The following is a 14,940-nucleotide window of genomic DNA, read 5'->3' on the forward strand; positions in this document are numbered from 1 at the left end:
CACATCTTACTGGCTGTTCCTTCTCAGTCCTCTTTGGTAGATTCTCCCCATCTCTCTGATTTCTACATGTAGGAGTGGCCCAGGCCTTAGTCCTTGAAACTCGAGGTAGTTTCATCTAGCTGACACCTTAAATATCTTAGAGACTCCTAAATTTTTGTTCACCATACACAATCTTAGCCCTAAACTTAAAACTCTTATACAACTATACACTCAACATTTTCACTTGGAGGTCCATCAATATATCAACATCAACATGGTCAAAATAAAATGAAACAACAGAAACAGCAAAACCCTCCCCCTCTTCCTCCAGCATCCATCCATTCAGTTACCACCCTAGCTAAGCACCCATTAGCTCTTGCCTCAGTTACCCTAACAACCTTCTAGCTGGTCCCTACTTCTATTCTGCCAAATTCCTGCTCCTCCAGTTCTATTCTCCACAAGTAGTTCTCGTGATTCTCTTAAATTCAAACAGGCTATGTAACTTCTCTACTCAAATTTTCCAGTGGTTCCTCATCAACTGGAATAAAACCCAGTATCTTTCCATAGCCTATAAAGTTGTGACCTAGGTCCTCCCTATCTGTCCAACCTTATCTCTTACCAAGACCCCATCACTCACTCTTTTCCAGCTAAAACAGACTATCTTATGAATATATAAATAAAATGGTGCCTTGCTCTGCTTCATATACCCGTCAAACTAATTTCTACCTCAGCATCTCTATATTTGTTCTTCCCTCTGCCTGAAACATTGTCTCTGCAGAGATCTGTATAGCATGATTCTCATTTCATTTAAGTCTCTGCTCAAATACTACCCTCTATTTTTTATGTCAATTTATTTTTCTTCATAGTACTTAGTACAGTCATCCTTCTGCACCTGTGAGGATTGGCTTCAGGACCCCCAACCCCCAGACAGCAAAATACATGGATGCTCAAGTACATGATATAAAATGGTGGAATATTTGCATATAACCTATGCACATCCTCCTGTATATTTTAAATTATCTCTAGATTACTTATAATTACTTATAATATCTAATACAATGTAAATGTTATGTAAATGGTTGTTATACTGTTGTATTGTTTAGGAATAATGACAAAAGAAAAAAGGTCTGTACATGTTCAGTACAGACACAGCCATCCTTTTTTTCCAAACATGTTCAATCCCTGGTTGGTTGCATCCATGGATGCGAAAGCCACAGACATAGAAGGCTGACTGTACTACTTTACATTCTATTACATATTTATTTATTATCAGACATCTTAACTAGAATGTAAGTTCTATGAAAGCATGGATTTTTTACAATTCACTTTTGTATCCTCAGAACCTAGAAGAGTGCCTGACCCACAATAGATACTTAGTAAGTATTTGTTGAAGAAATGAGTAAACAAATGAGCAAATATAAAGTCTGTCTATGAATTTGGCTTAATGATCCTAGCTTAATACATAATCCAAGAGGAAAAAACTGTTTTTGAGCATTACTCACTTTTCGTTGTTTTACAGAGTCCAATTTTATGAGCCAATATGAAGCCACTTTGGTTTTATGATACTTCCAGTTATCGATGATCTGTTTGGAAGGATGAACATTAAGAAATTTACAGGTTGAAACCCATTTTTTAAATTAATTTGTGTAATGAAAGCACTACAATATTACTTGCAACAAATAATGCCAACTTTCGTAAAAAGACATGTGCAAAGATTTCTAACACAAATTAAGTCATCTACGTCCAAAGCTTTCTATTCTAGTTGCATTAAGAATACAATCTCTGTGGCTCACACCTGTAATCCCAGCACTTTGGGAGGCCGAGACAGGCAGATCACTTGAGGCCAGGAGGTCAAGACCAGCCTGGCCAATGTGGCAAAACCCCATCTCTACTAAAGTATAAAAATTAGCTGAGCATGGTGGTGCATGCCTGTAATCCCAGCTATTTGAGTGGCTGAGGCACAAGAATCACTTGAATCCAGGAGGTGGAGGTTGCAGTGAATTGACATTATACTACTGCACTCCAGCCTGGGCAACAGAGTGAGACTCTGTCTCAAAAACAAAAAACAATCTCCAATGAATAAAAGTCAAATACCTTCAGAAACATAAGATTTGGCAAGAAATCCAAGACACAGATTTTTCATTTGTATGTTAGAGGCTGATTTATGACATCATTCATAGTAATAAAATATTGAATAATGCATTACAAGGCAGCCTATATAAAATGAGAATTCTACTACTTTGTTTTGTTTTTTGTGCAAGTCTGCAAAACTTCTGAATATATAGTCTTGTAATATATACTGTAATAAACAGATTAAAATGTTCACACATAGTGAACATATAGTAAACAATTTGATGTCTGATATAATTATTAATTATATTTTATTAATTATATAAGCCTATATACATTCTTTATAGAACAATCACGATAGTCACAAATATTAGTTTTACTCTCTGTTTAATTTTCTTCTACCTGATTAAAAAAGATGGGATATAACTAATATCTCTAAGAAATACATAAAATAAAGTGCTACAAAGTCATTGGCTATATGTAGAAAATAACTTTATCAAATAAGATGACATAGGTAAATAAAAGCACACCTAGCATAATCCTTAACATCCAATGCTTTCTTTCATTTCCTTTGATGTAACTAAGTAGCACCTAGCTTGCAAACAAGTTACCATTTTCACTTTTTAAAAATATATATCAACAAAATATTAATTAGGGGCTTTGCTTATGACTGTGTCATCAGTACATAATATAAATTGCAATTATGGGTATTTTTCAGCAAGAAAGTCTCTTTTACTGTTGTTTGTTTGCTTTTTGTTTCTATACACTTATTTTAGACGGGTCTAAAGTAAATGCTAAAAAACGAAAAGTCCAAGTGCATGGCTGTAGTTTTTATCCTATAACTGGCCACTAGATGGTGCCTTCTCCTCTGGGAAAAAAATACATACATTTTATGTATATAATTTATAAAATTATATTTATAAAAAAGGTCCAAAATATATTTTTAATATATTTATAAAATATATGTGCCCCCACCAAAAAAACAAGGTTTTACTACTAAATAATTATCCAAGAATGAAAAGGATGTTTGAATGAAAAAATGTAACCTTGCGTGAAGAAATGCTCTTTCACCAAAATTATCTGAAATAACGTGGACCCTCTTTCTAAATTAGGAGTAAGTCACTGATTTTAATGTGAATTTTAGGGCCCTCTGGCATTTTAGAATGTTCCACTGGGTGGTGCACATGTGTGTGTAACAAGAAAAACACACAGCTCCGCATAAGTCATTTCAAAATTCTGACCCCAAAAATGTGACATTCGAGGTGTCACATTCAAATATTCTTGACATTTTATGCCACAGCCCCACATTTTTCATCATACCCCATTCCATATTAGTTCTTTCTAAATCTTTATAGAGGCAAGTTTAACATGATATTTGCTTAATCATTAAGAACAATAATTATTTAACACTAATTATTCTCACTTGATGAAGACTTATTAAAATAGCACTATATACTAAAAGATATTTTGCACTGCTGATTATAATCTGATCTCACTGTTCATGAATTCTAACAATTAAAATAAACCCCTGTATTTTCTAAAGCTAGTAGAGGTTGAAAAGACATCAATTAAATTTACTATGTCATTGAGCATAATGCCTTCAGGAAATAAATTTTAATATTTTTTAAAAAATAAAAAGGTACCAGCTCCTTGGCATTTTAGACACATCAGATACTCACATCTTCTATCAGAAGTTCTGATTCTGCATCTGACTTTCCTGGAAACCGGATCTTCATGTCCTTGAGAACAAATAAGGTCTGACTTGTTAGATCATCTTCTTGTTCTTTTGTTTTCAGTTGCCGCAAAGACTCACTCTTAAATTTGAAAGAATACAGATATTTGGAGGGGGTCTTATTTCATTGTGCCAGTATAATCTGAAAGATATTTCTAGGTAAAAATGATGCACTTTTAACTGAAAACAATAACAATGAAAAAGGAAGAAAATTTTCTTTTACACTTGTGAATTCTTTGGATTAAATGGATACGAATCCCAAGAGTGTCTTTCATACTTCCACAAGGTTATACTTATTTAGCTAAAAGTACTAAAATAAAAATATAAATACTTAAAAAGGACTTCCTGGTCAGTTTCATTTGCTACATATACCTTAGGCAATTTTTCTTGATTAGAAAAAAAAATTCATTGTTACCAAGTGAAATTCATTCACTTGTATTTCCTGACTTCCCTTTGGAAACACGATCCATATTAAATAAACAAATTAAATAAATCCTTAGTCTACATGAAGGTAGTTGGAGCTATCTGAGCATCTAAAAGTAGCCTTCTTACAAACTAAATTCACTATTTTCTCAATACCAAATCTCTGGGATTTGTGCTAACAAGGGAATACTCAATGTTAATTTAACATACAGAACACATTATAAATAACATTGTACTTAAGTGCTCCAAGGATAATTTATCATTTTTTAACCTATGAATCAACTGTCCCATTAAGTAAAATTTTCCAAACTTCCTCAAATTTAAAGAGAGACTGCATAATACACTGCAAAACCATGCATTTACTCAGGTAATTTTCAGTAACATTATCCTACTACATTAGCAAACAGAAAATAAAATAATGCTATTCTCAGTGTTCATCTTTGAGTTCTGTGATAGAGTGAAGTCTGCACCTTTTAAGAGTCATACTAAATTGTAGGCTAAGGTAGGTGAATAATCCAAATTTCAAGAGGTCATGAGTTGAATTATGGAAAGGATCTAAGGTTCAGTCTGTCCTCCTCTCATCTGATCCCCTTTGCCTGAGTACAGAGCTCCCTATAAACTTGAAAGAGCAAAACAGATGACCTACCACTTGAGAGTTTGTAGAGCAGGCATCATTACTGTGAGGCAGATGCCTCATGTAGGAGGAGGCACGGTTTAAGGAATGTGACCGAGACGCAGAAGTTGGCCGTGACACAGATATCACTTGTTGAGCAGAAAACGGACGGGTGTCCCCACTGGAAGGCGACTGAGCAGAGATGGACCGAGGGCAGCTGACTGAACGCCTTATGGAGCCTATCAGTGATGGAGAAGAGGGATACTACAGTAGCAGTATTAATACAAGTTTTTTACTATATTAAGTCTATATAAACTAAAGATTATAGCAGCTAGTAGTGAAGTGGCAATAAATGTCAAAGCATAGGCATCATCATGGGAATATGAGTTTGGAATACATTTTTCAACAACAGTGAACTTGTTGCAGAAGAACCCCTCTGATGTATAAAAAATGGCTCTTTTGGGAATAATACTATCAACAATCCTTCAACATTATATCCTCAAAACATGAGATAAAAGAACCAGAAGAAAGGAAAATTAACATTTATGGAGCATCTTCTATAAGCCAGGCATTGTGCTAAGTGCTACACTTTTATCTTAGTCCTCATGGAAACCCTCTGAAGTAGGGCTCTCCATTGCTCAGAGGCTTAGAGAAAGAACTTTTTCAAGGTTATACAGCAATAAAGTGGTCAAGATTGGGTTTCAATCCTGACCCTATCTAATTCCAGTGTCTTCCCTGTTTCTGTAATTCCATGATGCTATCCACTATCCCTTGGGATTTGACTGGCCACTTATAAGAATCTGTGTATATGTTAGAATATTTTACAGCAAGATTCATAGGGAGGGCTGGAAAGGAGTATAGAAAGTGGACAGGCTAAATAGGTTAAGTTACAGAATTTAGAACCCATGACGGAAAAAAACAGTAATAAAACAAAATTCAGATTATCCTAATGGAATTTAAATATAGAATTGGTTATTATAAAGAGTAGTACTGAACAGAGAGCATTCTAATTTACAAGAGTAAATAATTTTTTAAAGTAGGTTAAATTCCAATAGAAAAAGACTTAAGTGAAGAAAAAAATATATGGATCTATAGGTTTGTTATCAGAAAAAATATCTAAGAGAAACCATAAAATATCTTCCCCAATGCATATTAGGAACATCTAATAAAGAAAACCAACTGTTCCAGATAAATTTTGACTCCTGACACAGGGCAATAGATCATCACTCAATACTATCAATATTTTCATTGTTTTTCAGTTCCTATGGTCTATATATCCTCTGTTCTGTATTCTTTCTCTGCTTGGGGAATATATCTTCATTAATTAAATAATTTAGTAAAATTCACATGAAACCAGGTTGAATACCCAAATATTTCTCTTCATTAGCTGTTGAAAAAAAAACTAAACCTTCATAAAAGGAATCGACATAAGCCTTATATTTAGGGATATACTTCTAAATTAAATTTTGGAGAAGTATACTTATTAAAGCTATAAAAGATTTTTTTTTTAATTCTCTTTGTTCCAAAGATTAACTTCCTTCTGAACCTGAAAACTGTCACCGCTTTTCAAAATGACACTGCCTCTATATTTCTAGAGAAGGGCAGAAGGGCTATGTGAGGAACATACCACCAGTCAACCTTTTTTTTTTTTAACAAAGAACTGCACATATTTAATGTGCACCAAGAGCAAACTTATACTAAGAAAATAGCTAAGGCATGTGCTAGTAACTGTACTGTAGTCCTACTCCCTTTGAGGGGTTATGGTAATGGTTTGGTTGTATACAACCTGATCACTGGGCAGAAAGAAAATATCCTTTGTCTTGAATCATCACAGATTCCTTTTTTTTTTCTTTTGCCTACACATGCTAGAAATTCAGACAGAATAACTAAGTAGCTAGACATGCCAATGATGTTTGGGTAGATTCACAAAAAAATCATTGTAACTTGCATATCCCTTTGAAGCTGAAATAAGTTAGAATTTTTCAAACTATATATAAGAGAAAGTGTTACATATAATCTGGATTGTGTCCTTGATCATCAGCATCACTCTGAAGACAAAACTCAAGTAGGATTTGTGGCTGAAATGTTCCTTGGTGTAAGATTAAAGAGAGAAGATAACACAAAGTAAAAGGCTTGTTACAATTCCTCATGAATATAAAAATAAAACATAACTAATAAAAAAGACATGTAACTAAATTAGGCTAGATTTCAAATGAAAGTTCACACTTAAAAACATTTTTAAAATCTGTATATTTTAGTGCACTATTGTCTGATCTCAATTTGTTAACCTATTGGTCTGAGAACAAAGAACAATCTCAGAGCTATAAGAATGTTAGCAAGTTTTTCTCCAACCTGTCCTCATCTCCCATCAGTTCATGCCATTACGGAGGTACACATCAGCTAACAGGAAAGGGAATTAAAAACTGGCCAAATTTAGGCATAAAAACGTCAGCTTCTGAAACCAACACAGAGCCATAGTTACACAAAGACACACTGAAAGTATTTAAGGAATCCTTAAGAAAAAAGGAAGCAAATATTAATAGCTTACAAACTGTATAACAGGTGCTCAATAAACATTTCTTAAATGAATGAGTAAATAAATAAATGAAATGGAACACAATACATTAATTCCCCTCCAAAGACATAAACCCTGAAAGATATGAAGTAGTAGCATGTTTCTTTAGAGAATAACATATACACAAAGACCATTCCTGTAAAAGCTTCATCTATTGGTTCTGTATTCCTCATGCATTTTGCCATAAGTGTTTAAGGCCAGTTTTAACATATCCACATTATCAGGGAAGTTAACATATTAAATACATTGCTGAGGGTAAAAAGGGCTCACAATTGTGTTCACCGCATTATTGAGCTGGTTCCTTCAGTGGAACCCTAGGACAGTGGAGCACAAGGCAAACAGAGATATGACAGACAAGGGTTCAGAAAAGTCCTGGACTAGAGGCAGCATCAGGAAGGGGTTTTCCAACTGAATCTAGGCAAACAGCAATCCCACACTGGACATTTGGGGATGAAAGAAAAATCACAGACACAATATTGCACATTTGGAATTGAAGAATAAATGAAAGAAGAGACAAAGGAAGAGAAAGAGAATGTAAAAAGAAATACAGATAGAGAGAAAAGGAAGCAGAAAAGGAAGGAGATGGAGCAGTGGTTGGCTGCTCTCCCAAGTAGTTCCTATGCATCATAAGCCCTGACTTAAGTACTCACCGGTGACGAAAACGGGAGGGAACAAAACTTCAACTATTTCACAATTAAGTAACTTACAGATACATTCAAGTCAAATGCCTAAGGAGATACGTACTTTTAAAAATATATATAATAAGTGATAGCATAAAACAAAGTGGGTGAAAGGAGTAGAGGGGCAGAAATTGAATGAGAAGAGAATATATTGGCTTAAGAGACACGTAATCATCAGATCAGCCATGAGGCACATTTTACAAAACCCAAGCAAAAATCTGGCACCTAAAAAAAATGATGAAATACAGAAGAACAGATCCTTAATCCAGCCCTTTCATTTTCTATTTGCAGATCTTGAAAAGGATTAAGGGATGTGCCCGAGTCTGGTTAGGGAAGGAAGGGGGATGGAATCCAGGTCTTCTCACACACAACAGGGTTCATTTGGCCCAAGGACCTTTTATTGAGTTTAATAATTTCAGTTCCATAATTCTTTATACAACATCTAAATTAGAAGAAATTAACTTACTGGGTTGTTGAATAAATTTGTAGTGGTTGGAGGGTTTAAGATTATATGTAACTTGCTTTTCTCTTTTCTTATTTTGGTACTCTTCTTTTTCATTTTCATCAGATTCTGAAGAGCTGCTGCTACTATCATAACTGCTGTCACTGCTGTAGTACTTCGGTCTTTTCATTATCTCAGTACTCTCAGGCATAGAACACAGAGGCTAAAAAGACGGAAATGTGTTATTTTGTTAGAATTCTTAAAAAAGGTTTACTGATATGATTAGTTACTATTTTAAATTTCCCCCTATGCTTGCTGCTTTTTACTGAAGGTTGAGAATCCCCCCAAATACTATTGCTGCCATGCTGCTTAGCCTACAGTGCTATCTATTGATTATTGTTTCTGCAAAATATTCTTTCTTAAATGATATAATCATGATGAGGAATATGTTATTCCACATGACTGGATTAAAGGGCCAGAGTATCTATAAACAAAGAATAACAAAATAAAGGGAAAATATTTGAGATAAAATTATAAAAATCAGAAATAAAATCAGCTTTTCTTCATTCCATAAGAGATTACTCATCAAGACTCAGAGATATACCTTTGTCATATCATTAACATTCAGAGTTACTCTATAAATGTGTATGCATGTGCACACCCAAGTGCATCTGTGTATGTGTGTGGTGTGTGTCTGTGTGTGTGTGAGGGGGTAGGAGGAGAAAGAGGGGCAAGAAGGATAAAGAGAATAAGAATACTAAACCATTTTCTGTGAGCCTATCCACTCAGATAATGTGCAGCAAGAAGTTAGGTATCCCTCACATAACTGACTGGCTGTGGATATTTATAAAAATAGAATTTTTAGTTAACTGTCCACCTTCCAAACTGCTCAAGAACAACTGATGTCTTTTCTCAGAGTGTTCCTAACTCTGGCACATAGCTTCTGGCCATAATAGAGTGACATAATTTTTCATTGCCCATGCTACATTTTAAAAATTAATAATATAATATGAAGATCAGTAGGGGTAAACTTCCACGGGGGAAGGATAAATTCCTCTAATATAGAAGGGAAAATCTGTAAAGACTGAAAATGCCATGCTATTATGTGTCACTATCCCTATTAGAATCACTCGTTTCTAGTCCTCCCAATCAATGTGTTTCCAATGATGCCAGCTGCAGGAATGGAAGGAAAGGGACATGGGACAGTTTCACATCAGAAAGAATGTGCATAACCAAGAACAAGACAATTTCATAACTCAGTCATTCTAAGAGACTATTTATTACACACACCATATGCCTCCTATTCCTGATGGGAGAGGCTCCTTCAGCTGTATACTAGTTGCTTGCTCTCTGTTAATCAAACAAAAATGTTTTGATGTTAGCATACACTATAATGAAATCCTTGGATAGCATGGGATTTCACTGAAAGAAGGTATACCCTCTAGTGTAACAGTGTAGAATAAAAATAGAGAAACAGCATTTCATGAAGTGCCTGGAATACAGAGTGAGCCAAAATGCATGATCTTCTTAAATTTACAGCCTTTGCAAAGGATGAAAAATAACCAAAGCAGGAAAGTAGTTTAATTCACTAAGGCACCAACTTGCGTTTAAAAGTATGTGCTCTTTCTGATGGTCTAATATTTACTAAGTACTGACAATGTTCAAAGAGATATGCATAAAAACATTTAACAGTAACACAATCATCAAACATTTTGACAATCTTGGGGAATATGAATTCTAGAGGAAGGTTGTTTCCTCAGAAGTTTAGCATACCCAGAAGAAACAGTGGCACAATCAGGCTTGCTAGTGGTGCCTTCCTTCATGTAGCAAACAGCTTTAAGTGTTCTTAAAGAGCTTGACTACATAATGAGTTATTCGACCCTATAAAGAATCACAAGGGGAAACGTACAGCTGAGCCTTTGTGTCTTATATGCACTTGGGACTTTTTGACCAAAACACTGTTCAAGCACTAATTAACTAGCAGTCACAGCAACATAAACTCTAAATAGTGTCTTAACTACAAAATGGAATTTGTAAACTGGCATTGAGTTACAGCACAACCATAGTACTTATTTTTTATGTCCAATTTTATTATGAAGTAGGCCATCTATAAAAAATATAAAAATGTATAAAGAATAAACACCCACATGCCTATCACCCAGCTTAATAAAAAGAACATTGCTAATATTCTACTGCAATTACTTTTGCACCAACCTAACACTTTATGTGATATTATTCATGTAGCTAATGTTTCTTAGATTCTCAAGTAAGTGAAAAGTTATTATTTTTCCTACTACAAGTACCAGTTTTATTTAACTTTGATTATCTCCAATTATACTTCTACCAGTAAAGACACCGGAAATCAATGTTTTGTGTGTTATATCATCCCTCTAAAAAGGAACAGCTGCTTTGAAGTTTGGTTCACTTTGGACCCTTGGTAAACAACATAAAATTAAAAGTTATAAAAATGCTTCTACTTCAGACTGATTATCCAGACTTCAACAACTTTGAAATATAGCTGGCTTTAACAACTACAGGAAATATCTAGTTCATTTCAACAAACACATTGTTAGTTCCCACTACTTGCCTAGAATGAAAGGGACTGAACAAATCAGACAAAGTGAATTCTTCCTCCCAAGAGGTTATATTTTTGTTTGGATGACAAGCCTTATATAAATGAAACACAGGAAAATATAAGACAATATAAAGCTGTCTCAAGGCTTCTGCATTTGCCATTCTGCCAGAAACATTGTGCCTCCAGGATATCCCATGTCTGTTTTGCTGAATAGCAATAATTAATATACAAAGCTTAGCAATTTCCCAGTGTTTCCCAAAGTAATGCCATGACTCATGCAAGTATTTACTTTTACAGATACTCTAAAATATACTTCTTCCAAAAGGGGTATCAATGACATATTCTACAATGCCTCAATATGGAGCACATAATTTGGAACAGTCTCTGACATCCAAGATCTCCACCAGCTAATCTCTTATCTCTTAAACAGGCTCACCCATATCATTTCACTATCCAAGAACCTTCCACTTGAGTCATACCAAACTTTTCATGTTTCTACAACATCCTATACAGTATCATAACTCCATAGCTTTGCCTTTAATGTCCTATATACCCTAAATGTTCTTCCACCTCTTTTTTTGTGTGTGAGACAGAGTCTCGCTCTGTCGCCAGGCCACAGGGCAGTGGCACGATCTCAGATCACTGCAACCTCCACCTCCTGGGTTCAAGCGATTCTCCCGCACACGCCACCACGCCCAGCTGATTTTTGTATTTTTAGCAGAGATGGGGTTTCACCATGTTGGCCAGAATTGTCTCAATCTCTTGACCTCGTGATCCGCCCACCTTGGCCTCCCAAAGTACTGGGATTACAGGCATGAGCCACCGTGACCTGCCTCTTCCACCTCTCTTAATGCTTAGAGTACTACTAATTTTTCAAGATCCAGTTCTAACAGCACTACCTTTCTGAAGCCGTCCACATGCTACCAATCCCTTTCTTCTCTATGCTGCTGTAGTACTTTACACTCCCTTTATTATAGTACTTCCCACATTACTCCCTGATTTTTTAATTACCTGTCTGCTCTTCTACTAGCCAATGAGGTTCTTATGGATATATTTAACAAACTGAACTAATGGATTCTGAGAACCTACTGTGTGTCGGACACTGGCTAGGTTCTAGAGATGCAAAGATGAAAATCTACTTGCTGCCCTCAAGGAACGTGCAGCCTCGTACTGAGGTAAACATGCAAATAATTACTTGTCACAACTGCTCCACAAAAGTGTTATTTATGGAACAGCAGGAGAAAGAGAGAAGGTAAGGTCTAAGCTTAACTGGGGAAATGAGGGAAGGTTTCACACAAGCAACAGTGGTTCAGCTGAAATAGGAAGGAGACTCTAATCAAACAACAAGTCAATGACTTTTTTTTTTAGTAGGAAGACATTTCAGAAGCATGGAAAATCATGAAAATATGACAGAAGACGAAGCGTCTAAGGACAAAGAGATAGCACAGTAATTCTGAAATATAAATGGAATGGAATGAAAAAAAATCCAAGATTTTTCTAATTCAACTCTTTCCTACTCTACTAACAAGAACTTTGACATATATTAGAAGAACAGTACTGGACGCAGTGGCTCATGCCTATAACCCCAGCACTTTGGTAGGCCAAGGCAGGAGGACTGCCTGAAACCAGGGGTTCAAGACCCGCCTTGGCAACACAGCGAGACACCATCTCCTTAAAAAAAAAAAAAAAGATGAAGAAGAAGAAGAAGAAATTTTTTTAAATTAGCCAGGCATAGTAGCATGTGCCTGTTGTCCCAGCTACTCAGGAAGCTGAGGCAAGAGGATCACTTGAGCCCAGGAGTGTGAGGCTACAGTGAGGTATGAACACACCACTGGACTTTAACCTGGGTGAGAGTGAGATTCTGTATCAAAAAAAAAGGGAGAACATGTAGATGTCATCTACATGACAGTTTTCTACTTATTTCTAGGAATTACACCTATTTTAACTAAAACAAAATCAGTGTTGCTAGGTCAGCAAAAGATGGGGCTCCTAATTAGGGTCTCTAGATTTCATGATTTGCCTTATTTATAATGCTACCCATTTATCTGATAATTATCTGTCTAGAGGTATGAGGCAAACTTAATATTTAGTTTAGAATAAGAGTACAAGCTCTGGGTCCCTTTTGGCCCTGACTCATGGTATTTTCACTGACATCAGGAAAATAACCAAAATGACAAATGAAACTAATAAAACAAAACAAAACTTCTGAGTGTAAGATACCATCATCTTCCAAACTCTACCTGCACTGGGCACACAGTGTATGGTTCCTTTAAAGCAGCACGGGTCATTCTTATAGTGAGAAGCATCAAGGGCTAGTAGCATCTACTTTGATAACTAAGGAAGGTAGAGATATACTGCACCTTTGGTCCTCGAGTCTTGGTAGTTTTTCCCATCAACTTTTCATCATCAATTTCACATTGTTCCAGAAGATCCAAAATATCTTCCTCCTTCAAAAAATATTCTAATTAAAATTACAATCACTAATGGACTCTAGAATTTTTCCAAGTTGATTAATCTCCACAAAATAATGCAGAGCAAGGATTCCCAAAATTATTTAGTGAAGACAGCTCAGAGCAAAGGAGAAATATTAAAGGGTCGTGGCAAATTCTCTTGAAACTTTCACTAAAATCTGGCATTATAATTAATATATAGCCAAAATCTATTCTGTATTAATTATCATAAACAAATGTACCTTTATAGTACAGTACAGTATTAAAATCTTAGAGTATAATACTTCAATAACTAGTTCATTGGACACTAAAATTTCTGGAAAGTTCAAGCTAATTTCCAGATTTCAAGTTTATGAATCATTTCTATACAGATTAGTGTAAAATAATATTAAACCTCCAGACAGAAAACTGATAATTGGACTAATAGTTTCACTTAGAAACATTCTAACGTGAGTATTTGCTGACTGGGCACTATTTAATGAAAACCTTTCAAAATTTCAATGATTGCACAAACGTATTTTTAGAATTTTATAAAAGTTTTAATTCTATAGTCATCAAAGGTGGCAAAAAGTCACAAGTGCCCTAACACCTTTCTTGTGTTCTTCTAGAGTCATATTCCGAATCAAAAGGAAATTTTATAAAAGCATATACCCCGGTGGATATTAGGCAAGTCAGAACAATACAACTATAATAGGTACACTGAAAGAGGTATAATCAACTGTATCATTGAGTTATTTAAGAAAGGATGCTAGAAAAGGTTTTTGAAGAAACTGGAAATCTCACTGTACAGTAGAAATGTGTAAAATAAGTTACTCTTTGCCCCAATCTAAGGAAATTTAGCTATTGAAATCCCAAAATACTCTTCTTATACATTTTTTATTAAATAATAATCTTACAATGAATTCCATGGATAGCAGTACAATATAGCCAAAAAGAAACTCAAGGAGTTCTGCTTCTGTTTAGGAAAAATATAACAGATGATACATTCATCATAACAGCCAGAAAAGGCCAGATAAACTAAACAATCATATTTTCTAAAACACCAGAAAGCTGTAGGTAAAAAGTAATGTAAAGAAACTAAATTCCAAAGAGAGACAAGCTCTTCCTATGTGAGCAGAGATGAGTGGCCATTTTCTTCTTTGGGGTCATCTGTCATGTCTGGACATATGTAGGCAGAGATGAGGTCCAAACTAGAGAGCTTCTACTAGGATAAAAAGAATCTTCTTGAAATGCTCCCTTTTAGAATCCTGAGCTACTATATTGAGAGATCTGACTACCCTGCTGAGAGACTGTGTAGGGAGGAAGAGATACCAGCCAGCTCCCAGATGTTCCAGCTATCTTATCTGACACACCAGGCATATGAGTGAAGCTACCCTGGATTTCTAGCCCCAGTTGGGCATT

General features: G+C 35.3%; 1 protein-coding gene across 1 annotated transcript in view; it reads right to left on the reverse strand.

The window, feature by feature from the left end:
• Window positions 1-14,940, reverse strand: part of TTLL7 (tubulin tyrosine ligase-like family member 7) — a 133,085-nt gene that overhangs the window by 30,610 nt on the left and 87,535 nt on the right. Inside the window, exons 14-18 of the mRNA XM_011977779.1 lie at window positions 13,450-13,536; window positions 8,539-8,737; window positions 4,851-5,056; window positions 3,729-3,863; window positions 1,482-1,562 (exon numbers count right to left, since the gene is read on the reverse strand). Of these exons, the coding sequence (XP_011833169.1) occupies window positions 1,482-1,562; window positions 3,729-3,863; window positions 4,851-5,056; window positions 8,539-8,737; window positions 13,450-13,536 (708 nt within the window). The remainder of the gene's footprint in view (window positions 1-1,481; window positions 1,563-3,728; window positions 3,864-4,850; window positions 5,057-8,538; window positions 8,738-13,449; window positions 13,537-14,940) is intronic.

The sequence above is a fragment of the Mandrillus leucophaeus genome, unplaced genomic scaffold, assembly GCF_000951045.1.
Source record: "Mandrillus leucophaeus isolate KB7577 unplaced genomic scaffold, Mleu.le_1.0 Scaffold184, whole genome shotgun sequence".
Lineage (NCBI taxonomy): Eukaryota > Metazoa > Chordata > Mammalia > Primates > Cercopithecidae > Mandrillus > Mandrillus leucophaeus.